Source organism: Gavia stellata, chromosome 18, assembly GCF_030936135.1.
Source record: "Gavia stellata isolate bGavSte3 chromosome 18, bGavSte3.hap2, whole genome shotgun sequence".
Classification (NCBI taxonomy): Eukaryota; Metazoa; Chordata; class Aves; order Gaviiformes; family Gaviidae; genus Gavia; species Gavia stellata.
In genome coordinates, this window is record NC_082611.1 from 1,786,479 (window position 1) to 1,804,221 (window position 17,743).

At 51.2% G+C, this 17,743-nt stretch overlaps 1 protein-coding gene across 1 annotated transcript in view; it reads left to right on the forward strand.

The window, feature by feature from the left end:
* Positions 1-17,743, forward strand: part of PKD1 (polycystin 1, transient receptor potential channel interacting) — a 97,960-nt gene that overhangs the window by 42,274 nt on the left and 37,943 nt on the right. Inside the window, exons 3-14 of the mRNA XM_059826485.1 lie at positions 28-99; positions 1,502-1,671; positions 3,820-4,488; positions 4,804-4,987; positions 9,611-9,825; positions 10,909-11,021; positions 11,102-11,228; positions 12,175-12,452; positions 12,936-13,685; positions 14,788-14,919; positions 16,557-16,732; positions 17,182-17,315. Coding sequence (XP_059682468.1) covers positions 28-99; positions 1,502-1,671; positions 3,820-4,488; positions 4,804-4,987; positions 9,611-9,825; positions 10,909-11,021; positions 11,102-11,228; positions 12,175-12,452; positions 12,936-13,685; positions 14,788-14,919; positions 16,557-16,732; positions 17,182-17,315 — 3,020 coding nt within the window. The remainder of the gene's footprint in view (positions 1-27; positions 100-1,501; positions 1,672-3,819; positions 4,489-4,803; positions 4,988-9,610; positions 9,826-10,908; positions 11,022-11,101; positions 11,229-12,174; positions 12,453-12,935; positions 13,686-14,787; positions 14,920-16,556; positions 16,733-17,181; positions 17,316-17,743) is intronic.

Genomic DNA, 17,743 nt, shown 5'->3' on the forward strand with positions numbered 1-17,743 from the left:
TCCCTTTTCATTTTCCCTCTTTTACAGCGATATAAGCCACAACAAGATTTCTACATTAGAAGATGGAATATTTGATAATTTATTTAATTTAAGTGAAATGTAAGTTCATCTTCTTTGTTTCCCAGTTCTCTATTTAGACCTTTCCTTGAAGCAGCTCTTCCTTTCCCGGTGGGGTGGGATGCAGCGCTGTCTTGGGGAGATCTGGGGCATGCCATGTACCCAAGCAAGCAGCTGCGTTTTGGACTCTGTCCAGTTTCTTCCTCAAGCTGTGTCCTGCTCCTGGGTCCTGTTGGTGCCCTTCAAGCCTAACCTCTTCCCAGACTCTGCTTCTGTCCCCTGGGTACCTCCAACCTCTGCCACTGCCTTCCTGGCTTCCCTGCTTCCCTCCCACACCAGCTCTGCTGAGGTTCTTGTCTCTGGCCGTGCTCCGGCTCACGCTTGCTATTCCTGTTTGTATGGTCACACCTTGGGACCGGGGGATCTGACGAAAAGGGCACTGACCTGCAACACGGGAGACCCTGACTGAGGTGTCGAAGTCACTTGAAGACACATGAAGATGTTGTCCCTAAGTGATTCAAGTTCTTAGGCTTATAGTGGTTTTTAACTGAAGTAATCAAAATCTGTGTTGTTATGTGAAGGGCGGCGAGGGGATGCCACACATTTCCAGGAGAGTCACATGAAGTGACAGCACAGAATGGCCATTCTGTATCTGAATGAGCCAAAGGATTAACCCCGTGCAATCGCTCTTGGCAAGCAAGAAAGAAGCTAAGCCACACATTCTCCCTGAAGACAGGACACAAAGGGCATTTTCAGCTCTGCATTTTTGCTTACAAGTGGCACTGAAAAGGCACAAAGGATCCAGGCTAGGTCCAAGTGAGTCTGTCCCTGCTAAGGCTGGCCGGCAAAGTGGTGCTTTCAGTATAAAAATCCTGGGTTCTGCCCCTGCGGCAGCCCAGCCCAGCTGGCGTCAGCTAAACAAACAGCTTTCCATCTCTGTCCTGTTCGCAGCTGAATGCCAAAGGCTGTAATTTGGATCAAGCTTAGCTGCAATTAAAGTTTCCATCTTTTCATTAAACTGCCACATGGAAAGATTATCATTGACTTTGCATTTCTTTTTTGACAGATCAATTTTATTCTCTTAGCTATTTTTTAATGGAGCTGTAAATAGTCTCCCTTAGCTGGAGAGGCTGTCATTACATCCCATGGCTGTTAGATGGCAGACTATTTTAAATATAAGATTGTGCCTGTAATTTGCTTCTAATTGCAACAATTATTTGTAGAGTGAAAAAAGTACTTGGAGTACTTGCCTAATTCTAGCCTCTAGAAAAATCATGTTAATTATTGCTTGATTCCCTATTCATTAACTCTCCTCGCAGTTCTTTCTGAAGCACTTCAGTGGAGTGGCGCAGATGGCAACAGTGAGGGATCCGCACACTGCTGTAATTAACACTTAGCACATGTCAAGTTAATGGCTAACTTTTGTCTGATCTCCCCGTTACAGAAACTTAAGTTGGAATCCATTTGTTTGTGACTGCAAACTTTCCTGGTTGCCCCGTTGGATGGAAGACAGAAAAGTGAAAGTTATTCACGCGTCAGATACGAGATGTGCCCACCCCCCTGAGGTGGGAAACCTTTCCCTCTTCGACGTCTTGTTCGTCAATGCTACTTGTGGTAAGGAAATGCCGTGGGCTGTGGTGGGGGAGATGACTAAACCAGTGGAAATGGTGGGCCCAAGGGGAGCTGGGGATCACATCTAGACCTCTTTAGACCTCAAGTCACCAGTTCTAATCTAATTAAGCAAATAGTGGTAGCATGTGACTATACCCTGATGCCTTAAGGCTGGAGTCAGTCACACCAGGGCTGAGATCAGTAAACTTATTACAGACCAAGCTTCAAGCAGCCATCAGATGGCACTAGCTCCATGACCTCCAGCCGTAGGCTTTCATTCTCTCAAGCTTTTAACAGTCTGACTTTAGGCAGCGAAATTTCTTGGAGTTGATGGGACCTGAGGACATGCTAAGTTGAATCTTTGCAGGTGACAGGGCTCCATGTCGTCAGGAGCGTGGAATGAACACTGCCCCGATCTACAGCCTGTCACCTGCTCTGGGTGCATTTTTCTGCCTGCCTTGGCTAGCAGAAACATGGGACAGTGTTTACTTGGAGGGTGGGAGGGGGAGCCCTAAGAAAACTCATCCCTCCGGATGCTCAGCTATCTCTAAGTAAGAGAGAGAGAGGGAGAGCGAGTGCTCCCCCTGACAGGCATCAAGCATCTCCTTTAATTCTTGATGGGAGGATGCAGTGGTGAGGGCTGGGGGAACCAGAGCTGGTGGGAGCCAGCTGAGCTGCCTGGTGAAGTGCAGTGCTCCCCCAGGGCCAAAACCCGGGTGGTGGTTGCTCCGCTTTCCCCAGCAAAGTTACCCCAGCCTTGCAGTGCCTCGGTACTGCGTTGTTTGCCTGGTGCTAGAATTATCAAGGGGAATAATACCAGCACTGTTATTCCCCTTGAAAATGAGTTGTTCCCCTCTTGAACTGCTTGAAGTTAGTGTGGAAATAATAATGTGAGGCTGTCTTCTGGGTAATTCAGTGTAATGGGAGTAGGCTGGGGACAGCCTGCCGGCTACTGACAGTTGTTACTGACTGGCAGGGAATGAAGAAGTATGAGCAGGCTGGTGTTAAAATGCAAAGTAGTTCCCATGTCGTGGTCCTCCTCACGGGACTTTTCTTAAGAAAACTGGCTCAGCGTTTGCAGGAAGGCGGTGGAGAAAGCTGGACAGTTGGATGGATTCGATATGGGAAGATCATGCAAGGCCGGAGTTGTTGAGATGTTTTGGGGGAGATGTTGTAGCAACCAGCAGAAACAGAGGAGCAAACGTGGCTTGGTTGCGTGGGCAGAGTTGGAGAGGAGGCCAGGCAGTCCCAGCTGGGCTGCGGCTGTGCACGCGGCAGAGGCCCTGCCTGTGTGTTTGTGGCAGAGAAACGTCCCACCCCTTGCAAGCCGGTGAGGGCGAAGTAAACTCAGGGGAATGAGCTGTTGCTCTGAGAATGGGGCTGTTGTGGCTGCCATCGTTGTACATATCCACGCGCATGTGTGTTTGTGCTCCCTGTAGCCAGGCATGTGTTGTTTCTGTGCATCCTTCCCGTGAATGCATACATGTGCATCCTTCCACACCCCTTGGGTGCAGGCTGTGTGTGGCACTGCTTTCTTTTCTAGCAGCAGATTTTGCCTGCAAGTAGGTGGGAAGCTCTTGGCTCTCCCCAAGGAGGAAGGTGGCTGCAGCGCCTGCCCACCTCCAGCGTGGGCCTGGTGGAGAGTCCGGTGGTGTTTCCCCCATGCCCCCGATGTGCCATTCTGCCCAGCCGTGTCTGGTTATAGACTTGTTGCTGGAAGCCCCTGGCAGCCTGCAGTGAAACGTGCTGCACCGGACCAAGCCAAGGTACTGCCAAGGGACAACTTTTCCTCCTGGTCTCACTTGGTGGCTAGTCCTTTGGGCTCCTCGGAGGGTCAGACTCTGTGGCTCCGTGTCCCATGGGACTGTCAAGCTCTCCAAAGACCCCTTTTATGTGCTGAGTGTTGCTGTTCCATAAATCTGCGTGACTGACTTGTTAGTTCTGTCATCATTAGTCAGCATAAAGAGTTTGGAAATCGTTGCTGAGGGTTTAAAGACTTCCCAGGCAAGTCTCAAAAAGGAAATGCTTGGAGTAGGAGCTGCCCAGGAGAAGTCCGTTCCCAGGAGCGTGGGGTGGTGTCTCTTGGAGGGTTTCACCAAGCCATGGCTTCACAGTGTCAGTTTGCAAGAGGATCTTCTTTTCTTTCCCCAGGAGCTCAATACATAACGTGTCAGACAAGCAACAACACAGAAGGGGCTGAACTTGTCATCCTCTTCACGTCTGTTCACCCTGGGAACCTCACCGAAGAGACCTGCAGTGCCCTCTGTTATGCCGAAGACCAGGAATATGGAGGTTTCAGCACCCAGGGGCAGTGTTTGTGTGGTACTGCCTATGAAACAAACTCTTCCTCCGGTTGTTTGCCATTTTGCACTGAGCATTTGTCCGGGCAGGCCTGTGGTGGCCCATCACTCGTCCCCTCTCCCTTCCAGGCGCAGCTGCCTGTGTCTTTCACAGGACTCCAGTCCCAGTACAGCCTGCACCAGGCCGTGCTCTTCAATGTCAGTATTCCCATTGCTGTCAGCACTTTACTGTGGGAATTTGGGGACCAGACAGAGGTTCTCAACGCCACTGGAAATGCAGCTGTCCACGTGTATGCCTTACCTGGGCAGTACAATGTCACTGCCACCATCTTTGTGGGCACCAAGGTCTTATACGTGCAGGCAGAAATTGAGGTGGTGGCTTCACCCCAACAGTTAGAACTGCAATGTCCTTCCTTGGTCAAGACGAATGAGAGTCTGGACATACGGATCCGCAACAGAGGTGGCACTGGCCTCGCGGTGTTGTACGGTATCACTGCAGAGGCTGGCGAGCTGGGCAGAGGTAAGCGGGGTTGGCTGGGTGGGTGCTGGGCACGGGAGCGGTGGCACTGGGGCCTGGGCCTTCCCTTTCCATTCCTTCTCAATGAGGAGTAAGGGATGACTCCTTTGGGCACTCCTTGCTCCCCTGACTGACCAGGCAGTGTTTTGCACTGTCCTGGGCCAACAAGATGACTGCACAGAGTGCAGTTCAACACCGAAGGGGATTTATGGGCTTCAAAAAGGACAGGGCATTCCTGGAGCCTCGCTCCCCAGATTGGATTGGGGTGTGTGGGCCCGTAGAAAGGACATCATGCTTGTGTTCTTCTACCTCATGCAGCAGTTCACCCCATGTGTCCCTCTGATGGCTTGGTTTTCCCGGGCAATAACCACTGCTATCAGCTGGTGGTGGAGAAGGCTGAGTGGCTGGAGGCCCAGCAGCACTGCCAGGAGCACGGCAACGGAGAGCTGGCTTTTGTGAGCAGCCCCGAGATCCAGAGCTTCTTGGTCGCTCATGTCATCAGGTAAGCGAGGAGGGTAAGGGTTAAGACTTCCTAGGGACAGGTCTTGTGTTCCTGGGGTCACATCTGCAGGGGGGTCTGGAGGGAGGGTCCTGCTGGTGCAGCCCTGTGCAGCCAGTCAGGCTGGAGAGACACACGGGTCCAGGCTGAGTACGGGGAGATGGTAGGGGTGAGGCTGCTGATCAAAGAGGAGGAATAAGCCCAGCTAGAGCCCTTGCTGAACGTGGCTCCTTTGCTTAAAGGCTGTGGAGGGAAGAAGAGGAATGGGGCAGAAAGGCTGCAAGTCAGAACTGGGAATTGTGGCATTGCTGCTGGTGGGCATCTTGTACCCTACGTTTGTGCCTGTGCGTGCATCTGAAATCACAGAGTCACAGAATCACTAAGGTTGGAAAAGACCTGTAAGATCATCAAGTCCAACCACCAACCCAACCCCACCATGCCCACTAAACCATGTCCCGCAGTGCGATGTCCACACGTTCCTTGAACACCTCCAGTGATGGTGACTCCACCACTTCCCTGGGCAGCCTCTGCCAGTGCTTCACCACTCTCTCTGCAAAGAAATTTTTCCTAATATCCAGCCTGAATGGTGCAGAGAGGTGCAGGGTCAGGAGCAAACAGGGCTGGGCTGAGCAGACCTTCCACCTGGGAGTTCAGCAAAATCTGCAGACTCGGGCTGGACGGTGGAGAGGGTCAGGTGCTCGTGTCCAGAGGGTGTTTGGCTGCCAGGCAGGGCCTGAGTGACCTCGCAACCAACTCCCTCCATCAGCAGATTTACAGCTGGATTGTCCCATGCATGACACCATGGCATCTAGCAGCCGTTCCAGCAGAGCCCAAACCAGTGCTGCAGTCGTGCCTCCCAGCTGGAATCCTGCACCCTCCCAGACACGGCTGCAGCCTGAAGCCCAGACCTCTTCCCCTCTTCTTTCGCCTCGTGAGAAGGAGCAGCACTCCTCTCTGAGTGTCAGGCTCCGGCAGCATCTGTTCCACGTCGGGACTTGGGCTTTATAAACAGAGAGCACTGAAAGTGTCAGCCTTTGATTAAATTCGCCCCACTAAGTGCCCTTTCTGCAACCAGCCATCTTGGGGGGGCGGACGACCAGGAGAGCTTTCAGGGGCCTGACAGCTCTTGTCAGCGCTCCCAGATGCAGATGTTGGAGACGGTGTCTTAATAAACACGGCTCAGAAAGCACATGTGAAGGGAGCAGCTGCCGGTGACGTAGGCTTTGAACAGTCCTGCTGAAGATCTGACAGCCCCTTCTCCCCAAACTTGTATCCTTGCCCTGTTCCCTTCACACTGGGATTTATCCTGAGATTGCAAACATGTGGTCCCTGCTTCGGGGAAGAGGAGTCTGTCCCTTCTCACGGGTTAGGGACTGGTCACTTGGTGCTCTGAGTTATCAGGCATTGCGTGCAGGGCTTGTGATGGACTGCAGCGCAAGGAAATCGTGAGACCTCAGAAGGGAACGAGCCGCCCAAGCTGTTTCCCAGCTGCTGCCCCACGTTGTTCTCCTCCCCGTCCCCCTTTATTTCATGTATTTATTTTATTAATCCATTCAGATAAACATGAATGAGGCAGTTCCAGGATGCGATTTCCCTGGCGATAAAAGACAAATCAACCGAGCCACAGGTTTTTGGAACATGCAGCCTCCATAGTTTCTTGTGGGAAAATGACAGAAGCAGAAATCTGTTTCCCATTAGAGCATGCAGCAGCGAGGACTGCTCTCTCCTCTCTTTCGCTCCTGTCGTTTGATGGCCTCCCCAGGAGCAGCATGCGCTGAGCTGGTCCCTTCCTGCTTCCAGAAGCAGAGTGCTCCAGCCCACACCCCTTCCAGGGGACCCCGCTTTCCCCTCTGAGGCAGCGCAGGGAGCCCCGCTCCCCTTCCAGGCCTCCTCAGGCTTCGTTCTGCTCCTGCTGCCCCGAGCAAGGCAGCTTGTTCCTTCCTCAGAGGCCGAGGGATGCTCACATTTTGCTTCGGAAGAGGGTGTCGAGAGCCCTCTTGTTCTTCTCTGCAAGGTGATGGGCCAAGCAGTGGGGCAGGGGTGGGAAGCAAGCCAGCCAGCCTATTTCTTCCTTTTTTTTTTTTTTTTGATGACTTGCAGTTAGATCATAGCTGGAATTAGAACAGGAAAATCTCTATTGAGTTTTACTGATGGCAGCAAACAGGCGGTTTCCTAGCCTGTTCTCCCTAATCCCCTGCCAGTGGTTCGGGAGCAGAGCACAGCGGTTATTTATTTTTTAAACTTATTTGCAATGAAAACTACTGATTCACGGAACAGTTATTTTCGTTGTCGTTTTTCAGCATGACCTCATTAATCATTTCATCTGGCTGAGCCTAGTGGTGGAGAGACACCAATTATCTCCCTGGTCTGCTTTGTGCAGAGCAGTTGTACCACCCTGGGAGCACGTTGGAGCGGAGCGGAGGGGCAAGGCTGTAGCAGAATTGATTGCAACCTGCAGGAGGGAGCGTGGAGAAGAAGCTGGGGGCTTTGAAGGGTGCATGATGAGGCTATTCCCGCCCCCCCAGAAGTTAGTACAGAACAAATGGCTCACTTTCTGCTGGGTGCGATTAGAAACAGTTGTCCAGGCTGTTTGTGGCTATGAAAGACCGCTCAGCACTTTCCACCAGAATCTCTGCTGGGATTCAGCCAGTTTCCAAATGTGGAAGGGACATTTCATCTTCTTAAAATGCTCCTGGCAGTTTCTTGTGTATGTGGGGTTCATCTGCCTGCAGTGCTTTGGCTTCCGCTGCCGGTGTCTTGTCCCCCCACGGCCGATGCCTTTCAGGGGTGGCTGAGGAGCTGATGATCGCCCAGCAGCTGCATCAAAGATCCCCCGATTTGAACAGCAGCTCCCGTACCTGGCACCGTCCTCCGAGGTTTAATCCTGCACTGGTGCCAGTTCCACTTGTAGTGGAGAATTGACTAGTGGTGAATTCCACAGGTCTGCAGAAATAAAGCAAAAGTTTTCCAAGAGATGCAGCTTTTTCAGTTTTGTATGACCATACCGTTCCTCTTAAGTCATGACTCAATATGGGCTTAAAAGTGTCTGTGAGGATCATTCCAACTGCGATGCAGGCAGGCCATTTTAGGACTGCTCTCCTAAGAGGGGTCAGAGGTTCAAGTCACCTGCCGATACTTCTTAGTTTGCAGATAATACCCCTTCCCTGTACTGTGTCGGGTTTACTCCGCCACGGGAGAGCTGGTCTCAGCCCTTCCAGCACCCACGAGTGGCCGTCGGCTCTCCACGCCCGCTGGGAGGGGAGGCCAGGCTGCGTGGTGATATTAATGAACATATTGATACGAAGGAAGCAACTCCAGCTCGGGGAAGCAGAAGATGTGCAATGGGAGGGAGTGCTGGCAATTTCTGAAAGCAGTAAAACTCGTGGTTCTCCTCTCCAGCCATGTCATCTCATTACCCCCTCTGATATCTTTGTGCTGTACCATTTGTGGCTGGTGTGAATCAGTGCTTACCAGTATGTCATGAGCTCTGTGGTGCTGACAGAGCCTTTAACCGGGTCCTTTTGTAACCTGACTGAGAGGCCTGGCATTTTGGGAATGGGGTGACTCAACTTGTGGGGCAGCGATTGTCAAGGGTCTGACTCAGCTGCACACAGCGACCCACTGAGCTGCTTCTCCCTCCCGGCTCCGCTGCCGTGTGGTGTTGGTGTTGGTTGCTCTGTTGGATCCTTCTGGCTCAGCTGTCCCCTCAGTTTATCAAAGGGTGAGTGGCTTCCTGTAGCTCTTAGGACAGAGGTTTGAAGGGCTGGTAGATAGCAGGATGGTGTGCCGTGAAGGAGCTGTCATTGAAGAGCCAGGTTCTGGTGGTAGAACGGATACTGAAATCCTTTAGTAACTAAATTGCCAACGCCATCCTGGCCTGTATCAGAAATGGTGTGGCAGCAGGAGCAGGGAGGTGATCGTGCCCCTGTACTCGGCGCTGGTGAGGCCGCACCTCAAATGCTGTGTTCAGTGTTGGGCCCCTCACTCCAAGAAGGACATTGAGGTGCTGGAGCGTGTCCAGAGAAGGGCGACGGAGCTGGTGAGGGGTCTGGAGCACAAGTCTGATGAGGAGCGGCTGAGGGAGCTGGGGGTGTTCAGTCTGGAGAAGAGGGGGCTGAGGGGAGACCTCATCGCTCTCTACAACTGCCTGAAAGGGGGTTGTGGGGAGGTGGGTGTTGGTCTCTTCTCCCAAGTGACGAGTGACAGGACAAGAGGGAATGGCCTCAAGTTGTGCCAGGGGAGGTTCAGGCTGGATATTAGGAAAAATGTCTTTGCAGAGAGAGCGGTGAAGCACTGGCAGAGGCTGCCCAGGGAGGTGGTGGAGTCACCATCCCTGGAGGTGTTCAAGGAACGTGTGGCCGTGGCACTGCGGGACATGGTTTAGTGGGCATGGTGGGGTTGGGTTAGTGGTTGGACTTGATGATCTTACAGGTCTTTTCCAACCTTAGCGATTCTGTGATTCTGTAAAAGGCTCCGTTAAATGCAGCCTGTGACACCTGGATGAAGCCGTTGTTATTAAGATTATTATTTTCATAGAGGACCATAGATGGCATCTGTCCCAGATCTTTCTAATACTGATAATTTCCTGAAAACCGCCCCCCCCTTCTTTTTTTTTTTTTTTTGAAGGAGCCTTGATGTCTGGATTGGATTCAATGATTTTGCAAGCACTGGAGCACAGCAAAGAGGCGAAGGATTTAATCTGGAGAGCTGTCAGAACTGGCTGCCAGGAGAACCCCATCCGTCAAATGCTGACCACTGTGTCCGGATGGGCCCAACGGGCCAGTGTAACACAGACCTGTGCATGGCTAAGCACAGCTACGTCTGCGAGTACAAGCCAAAAGGTGGGCTCTGCTTCTCTTCTGCTGTCTGCTGGCATCGTGGGCAGGCGGCTGTCCTGCTCACTGGCATGTGCCAAGGAAAAATAGGGCTGCATGGAGAGGGTCATCCAGAGCATCATCCCAGATCAAGTGGGATTGGCAACAACCACAGTATTCCCAAGAGAGGCTTGACTGATAAAGTTTCAGAAACCTGGTCTCAGCCCAGAGGGAAGAATTTGGCCCACTCCAGTCTTTGCCATCAACAGAAGTAGAGAGAGGAGTGAAGGCTCTGAGGCAGAGCTTTGGAAGTAGCTTTTCTCTCTTACTTGAGCAGTCTCTGCTGCTGCCAGGATCTGAGGCCATGGTGCTGCCTTGGTGACTCTTGCTGTCCTTCTGTGGCATCTTGTAGTTTGTGAGATGTTGGGGTTTTCTGATTTAAAAGACTGTAGGGCCTCGGAGATCATTAGGTGAGCTTTTATGTGGTGTGTGCTGTGCAGGTTTGTGTTTATGCAGCCTCCCAAATCTCCCAAAGTGGTGTAGGGAGTAAGAAAGAGAAGCAGAAAGGACATGAAATATGGGAGAAGATTTAGGTAAGAAGGAAAAGCCAGCGCTAGGAAGAGAGCCCACTGGCCCTGGTGGGAGGGACAGCATCAGCTGGTTGTGCTCAGTCCCCAGAGCCTGACCTGGCTGTGAATGAGCCAGAGGTGTTTGCCACTGGTGGAAACCAGCTGGCCTGGCCACGTTTCCCATGAAGTCCAGGAGACAGGGAGGATGGGCAGTGCACCTCGTGCTCAAAAATTCGAAGCAAATCATGGGATGTTGGAAGGGAGAAGTATTTGCAGAGTTCCTAGAAGTCAAAATTGCTGAGAATTGCAAACACAAACATTACTTGTGCAGGATGAGAAAGAAATCAAAATACCTGTAAGAAGAAGAAGGAAACGACAGGATTACAGCAGCTGCTTCTCCTCCAGTAAAGCTGGAGTTACAGATTCCTGAGTGGTCCAAGCCCTGCTGCACACTGTGAGCAAGCATGAGCAGGGTGGGAGGGATAGCTTCAGACCTTGCTGAGTCTCATGGGCTTTGTTCAAATATTCCCTTTGTAAACAGGAGTTCTCTTAAATGCCGAAAACTTCTTTGTGGGAGACCTGGTGTTTGACACACATGAGGCTGTGAAAAATGTGACAGAAGACGTGCTGTCAGCTCCATGGCAAGCTGCGGAGGTAAGAAGGGGTTGCTCATCCCGTTGTGCAAAGGGAACCCAGGGAGACGCAGGCAGGTGAGACCCTTGTTTGTTTTGCAGGTGATGGTGTTCCCTGAGCTGGCGTTCAGGCACGAGGGATATTTGACTGCCCTGGAGTTTGTGACACAGGAACTGCATCAACCTGTTCAAGTGAGGTTCCAGGTGCATAGACCGATAGATGGAGAAGGTGAGGCACCTCCTCTCAACACTTGTGGTACTGTTAGAGCTGACGCCATCAGGGCCAGGTCAGACTGAGTGTGTGTGGCCTTGTTGTGGCCCTCTGTCTTGAAAGCAGAAGCTTTGAAGCCTTAAAGGCTCCGAGATTTGGTTCTATTTTTTGAGGAGACTCAAGTGCAAAATCTGCAGGCATGGTTGGACAGCTCGAGGTTGCCTTGGAGAAGTGGTTGTCCTGGAGAAATTAATAGAGGGAGAAACCTGTTTCGATGCGTAAGGAAAATGTGAGTGTAAGGAACGTGTGTAGAAGTGAATTAATCTTCTGAGTTATACTTTTATACTTTGGGAAGACATGACATGTCAAATGGGAATGTCTTCTGGTCCATCTGGCCCCACAGGTTAACAAGGAAGAACATTTTCCCGAGCCCATTTCTTCCTGATGGATGAGATAATCTAATAAGGCTTTTATTCCTTGTACAACAGCTCAATAGTCACAGTTTTGGCAACAATTTATTTTTCAGCAGAATGTTTGCTATAGCCATAGCGTTGGCTGGTTACAAAAGGATATTTTTTGACACTGAAAAGATGATACTTTGGCATAGAAACATTAACTTAAGAAAAGTTGCTTAGTGTGTTTTCAGTGTCAAAGCCAGCTCTGCTTTTGCTTGGACTCGCTTTCACTTGAACATAGATCTCTCTTAGATTGCAAATTGGTGCGTTCTCACTGGAAAAGAGACTGACTTTGGTTTTAATGATCTTCGTGCCTTTGTGAAATTTTCCAGTAAAACAGGACTCTTGTCTTACGTAGCACCAGGATGTATTGCAGTTGCAGCTTTTACTGAGTGGAGCCATCGTCACTCAAAGTGGAAAAAAATGGTGAATTTGGAGCAAAGGAGAAGTGCACTGGAAGTGTTACTTGTCAGAATGGTGATCGTTGCTTTCTCTTTCACTTCTTCCAGACTACCAGGAGGGAAAAAATGTTACAGAACCATTCCACGCTGCTCAGGATGATGGGAACTGGACGCTATTTGAATGCCCTCCTGGTTTCCAGTGGTGTCAGTTGACTAATTTGTGCTTGTCACTAAACAACTGCTGCAACGCGACCGAGTGTGCCAACAGTTCTCTCGCCAGCAGCCCTACCCCCGTTTCCCCTCAGCACAATGAAAGCCAGCTCAGCTATGAACTCGTCAAGGAATTTCTCTTTACAATACCAGCTGGCCCTTCTTCCCAGTATCTGGTCAGTGTTTATTAGCTGCTGTAACCAATGAGTAGGTGGGGCAGTTTTCTCTTGAGTGCTTCGGGTAAATACAGAATTGTTCCCAATTTTGTAGATGGAGATACTGAAGTCCATTCAAGTGAAATGACGTGCCCAGTGTCACACATGCCACCACTTTCTATCTTCCCCGCTCGAAGGCATGGAGTCCCTGCAGTAACCTGTTGCAATAGCACAGTGGGTCAAAAGGCTGTGCAGATTTCCTGGGCTATTCCCATTGTACTTGTGCAGTGGAGACAGAGCATAAAGCTGACTTCCATGTTAGCGCATTTGATTCAGAGTGGCCAAGCAGAGCGGAGTGGTGAAATGTCTCCCCGTGCTCTGTTTGGATCTGTGGCTTTTCTGTTGGTTTCCACTTGGCAGTAAATCCAGCTGTCTGGCCCAGGCAAGAGTTGGGTGCTGAGTGCTCTTGATGTGTTAATCCAAAAATGTCTCCTCTCTCTGCAGGTCACATTCAGAAAAGAGCATATTTTTGTCAAGGCCAAGGACATCTTCAGTATCCAGCACAATGCAGGCTTGGGCTTACTCCTCCAGTGCCAGCCAAGTACCACATCGCCTTACAGAACCAACGTCTTAAGCACAAACTCTTCAGAGTGGGCACTTGGCCTGTCCGAGAGCTCCATTGGTGCCACCTGGATAAACAACACTGTTTGCTCTCTCCGAATTCGCTATGCCGAGGAACAACTGGTGCCAGTGATCAGCCCCAACAACGCGGGGCTGGAGCATCCAGGTCGCTACACGGTCAGAGCCAGCGTGGACAACGGGGTCTTCAGTGCCAATCTGTCGTGCAGTTTCTGGGTGACTTCCTGGGTGTCAGGCCTGCGTGTCATCCACCCCCCTCCTCAAGGCAGCAGGGTCTACCTACCATCCAACCACACCACCCTGGTCGTCAAACTCTCCTCAGGGGTGAACGCGACAGCTAGCTGGCTGGGAGACAACCACACCTTCCCCTTCCAAGGGTCCTGCCCAGTGGCTGTTGCACCGCTGACAGCAGATTGTGCCAGGGAGACCAACGACACCTGGTTTGCTGTGGTCAGCCTGAGCGGCCTCAGGGAGGGAGTGAGCACCCACGTGCTTGTTGCAGAGAACGCTGTGAGCTCCCAGAACATCACTGTCACCGTGAAAGTGGAGGAGCCCATCCGTGGGCTGCGGGCCACCCCTGACCCTGAGAGCAGAGTCCTGCTAAATACGCGAGTGGTGAGTGATCACTGCTGCTTTTAATTCACTGGTAGCGTTTTTAGCCTTTACTGCTAATGGTGTGGGTTTGGCTCACAAGGAGGGCTGGGGCTCGGCTCCACACTGGTCAGGTATAGCACTGCTTGCTGCTAAGCGCTGGCTCCCAGGCCATGCAGACAGCGCTGCTGCAGGCACAGGCATGTGGCAGAAAGCACTGGTGCTCTCCAGCAGGAAGGCAGCTCAGCTGTACCTTCACTTTAATTCCCTCAGAGGTAGGGCAGCACCTCCTGGGAGGGGGATACTGGCTTTCCAGTTCCACAGAAAACCAGAGGCATTATGAAAGGTCATTATTTACCTTCTTTTGACTTGTCAAGGTAGTTATTCCTTTAGGTGTTTAGATTTACCCTACTAAATCCTTATATCAGCTGGCTGAAGCTATAAAAATGTTTCATCCATCCATCAAAGTCTTAGAGTTACTCTGGTGTTTGCAGTCTTTTTTTTCTCCAATCCCCTGTCCCCAGAGCTACGGCTGAGCCCAGGAACCTGTTCAATAACTGCCCGTCGGTATCTGTGAAATGCTCTGTTCAGTCTTTGGCTGCTTACGGCAGAACCCTGTGCCTGCAATGCCTGTTGGTCTCACCCTTCCTGGCTGCCACAGTCTGCTCAGGAGGCACTGGAGGAGTGAGGAGGGAGCCTACCCTGCCCGGTGCAGGTCAACCATTTTAGCCTTTGCGTCAGGCACCATCAATGGACGAGGGTCAGAGACTCAGCTTACAGGTGTAGCTAAAGCTGAGTTGCTTCCACAAGGATATCGGAACGTTTTTTAGCCAGCAAGAAAGAGACCTGATCACAAGAGAGATCACGCCTGATCACACTAGGGTGTGGGAGCAGGCAGTATGGGTTCTGCTCCCAGCTCTGCTGTTGATTTATGGAGTCAGGGTTGACATTTCTCTGTCAGCAACAAAGCCACAGATGATCTTGCACCTCTGTGTGATGCTCTGAGGGCGCTGTCTCACAGGTGTGTGATGCCTCCCAGTCTGGCTCTGCTCCCTCTCCAGTTCAGCTGGAAGTGCTGTGCATGCTTTTCTCTTGCACTAGTATAAAGTGTCCTCATGCCTTTCAGAGCTACGTCCCTGTGATGGAAGCTGGGTCAGATGTGACTTTCCGATGGACAGTAGATGATAAGCCATCTTTCACTTTTTACAATGTTGTCTTCAACGTTATCTACCAAAGCCCAGCTGTGTACAAGCTTTCGGTAAGCCAAGGCCTTTCCCATGATACCATTTCAATCCTGGGTTTCCATCTCATCCCACAAACTAAGCAGGAAAAGCAGCAGGGAGAGAAGGCAGAGTTGAGTTGAGGAGGTTTTCACTGTGCTCCTGACGAGCTCGTCTGCTATTTCTCACTGAGCTGCTTTTGCAAATGCAAGGAGTTAAGTTTCTTCCTATTCTTCCATTACAGCTGACTTTGCTGTCTTCCTTGTCTTTGCTTTCTCCTCTTTTCTCCATGTTCTCTTTTCTGCTCATGGAGTGTCTGTCCTTACTCCCCCCCAGCAGGAATGAGGCAGGGAGCCCCACTGCAGGGTGCCGGCCACTGCTTTGGCAGGCAGATGTGGATTCAGAACCAGGCAGAGGCAGGATGCAAACGTAAGACTTTCATAGGCAGGACAGAGCTTCTGCCACAAACTCTTCTGGTCTCTGTCCTGTCCTCTTTCTGCTGGTGCAGACTGGAACACTGGGTTTTGTCATGACCCCAGAAGAAGGATAGAGCAGAGAGTCTGGGCAGAGGGAGCTATCTGTTGTGGAACAGGAGTTTATCTCTGGCCAGAACATCTTTCTGTATCATGCCCTGTACTGCCATGCAGAGTCCTGGTCTGGCTCCAAGCTGCTTGATCCGTTTGCAGGGTAACTGCTGGCTTCCTGAAGAGACACCAGCCCTAGCTCTGAGGGCATGCTAGCACTAATTTGCTTGGTGCAGCACTATGCTGAGTAGCACTAATTTGCTGGGTGAAGCACTGTGCTGATAAGCCTGGATTGCTTTTACTTGCAGAGTTGACAAGGTGGCATTAATCTGAGGTTGACTGGGTTCAGCATAACAGATCCACAGAAGCCTAGACACAAACTTCTTTTATCTGTTGGGGTGGGAGGTCTCTATTCAACCGGGTTTGAAGGATCCCTTCTGTCAGCAGCTCAGCTCTCCTGCAGGTGAGGAGGTGGCAAGATGCTTCATCGTTAGGTGCCATGTCAGTGTTACATGCCTAGATAATCTTGAGGACTCTGCTCTACTTCTGTCTTGACTTTTCAGTCTCTTTCCTGTCCATTCTCCCTTTCCAACTTTGCTCTCCCTCTCTGTGCCCACTACACCCAGGAGCTGGAGCTGCACTTGGAGTGCTTGGTTTTATGAGTCTCTCCCATCCCCACTCTGTGCTTGGAGCCACTCATCTGCCTCTGTTCTAAGGAAACTGGGTGGCTGTTGCCCCCTTGGTGGCAGCAAGTGCCTGTGCTCAGCAGCTGGAGACAGTGTGTGGGCACCTTGGAGCAGGGAAAAGGGTAACGGGCAAGTTCAGAGCCAGAGGAGTCTCAGGATGAGAAGCTGTTCTCCTTGTCCTCTTGCTGTAGAACCAGTCCTTCCTTGGACTGACTTCCGTGGTGGAGATGTGGTGGTTCCAGCAAGAGGTGGCTTTGCCAGGTAGGTGGTCTTCCAGTCTATGCTGCTTTCCAGTGCCCACTCAGGCTATTGCCCCTGCCTCCTTGTCCCACAGGCTACTCTTCTCTGACCTAACCTGCTCGCCTGCCTGGGGCACCTCTTCAGTACAGTGAAGCCCCACTCTCGGGGGAGGGCAGCACGGCAAGGTGATCCCAAATGCATTCTTTGTCCCACTGTCCTTCCCAGCTCACCGCCTCCAACCACGTCAGTAACTTTACGGTCAATTACAATGTCACAGTGGAGATGATGAATAAGATGAAGAACCTGACTGTGTTGGGTGTCCTGCCGGTCCTCCCTCAGAACAGCACCGTGGAGCTTACAGCAAGAGTTCAGGTTGATTCAGCTGTGGATGCTATGTTCCTGTGAGTCCTTTGCAAGTTGCCTGAACTTAGGATCTTACTGTGCATAGCTTACCAGTCTTGCCTGCATTATTTCTCTTCCCAGGGCCACATGATGTCAAATGGCCCATTTCTCAGCTGCTGTCTAGTTAATTTGAAATCCCTGCAAGTGTGTTCCGTCACGCTGGCTGGGACCTATAGTTCAGGCTGAAATACCTTTCTTTTAAAGGATTGCAATGTTACTTTAATATTGGGCTCCTCCTTCTCCTACCGGTGCTTTACTTCTCTCACAGCAACAATTCTGCAGCATTGGGCACAGCTACTGCTTTGATACTTTGCATTATGTTTCCTGTGGCTTTTCTGAAAATCTCAGCCCTGAGCCTGAAAGACAACCCTGGACCAGGCCAGGGTTCCTCTGGGATTTCCATGATTCTCCTGTTGTGCAGTGTAACGTGGTTTGCGTGTTTTTGCAGGTGGGATTTTGGAGATGGTGTCCAGGAGACATACCTGTTCAGACCTCCCTACAACAAGTCTTTCCTTGTTCCTGATCCCAGTGTCCATGAGGTTGTAATTGAGCACAATGTTTCACACATCTATCAAGACCCAGGTATGCTCACGATAGTTCTTTGGGGAAGAAGGGGCTCAGATATTTTTGTTGTGAGGGGGTTACAAGGCACCTTCCAATAAAACAATGCCTTGAAAGTCAGTACCTCTTTCCTGAGCAAACAGCCGGAGTGACTGGAAGTCTCCAGCGATTGCCATCCTTTATAACTCTAGGAGAAGTTTGTCCACGCTGTAAGAAGCAGGTCCACTGCACACAGTCCCCTTTTGGGGCGTTCTGTGCAGATGGATGAGTGGCAGGCGAGCTCTGTGCTGATGGGAGGTGGGGTGGGGAGCGCTACTGCGGGCAGCAGGAAGGGGGTCTGTTTTGTGAGCAAACAGAAAGAAAATCTTTTCTCTGTATCTATCTGTCGGACTGGCTTCTTACTTGGTGTTTGGTCCTCACATGCGTGGCCTGGTTGTAATTCCTGCTGG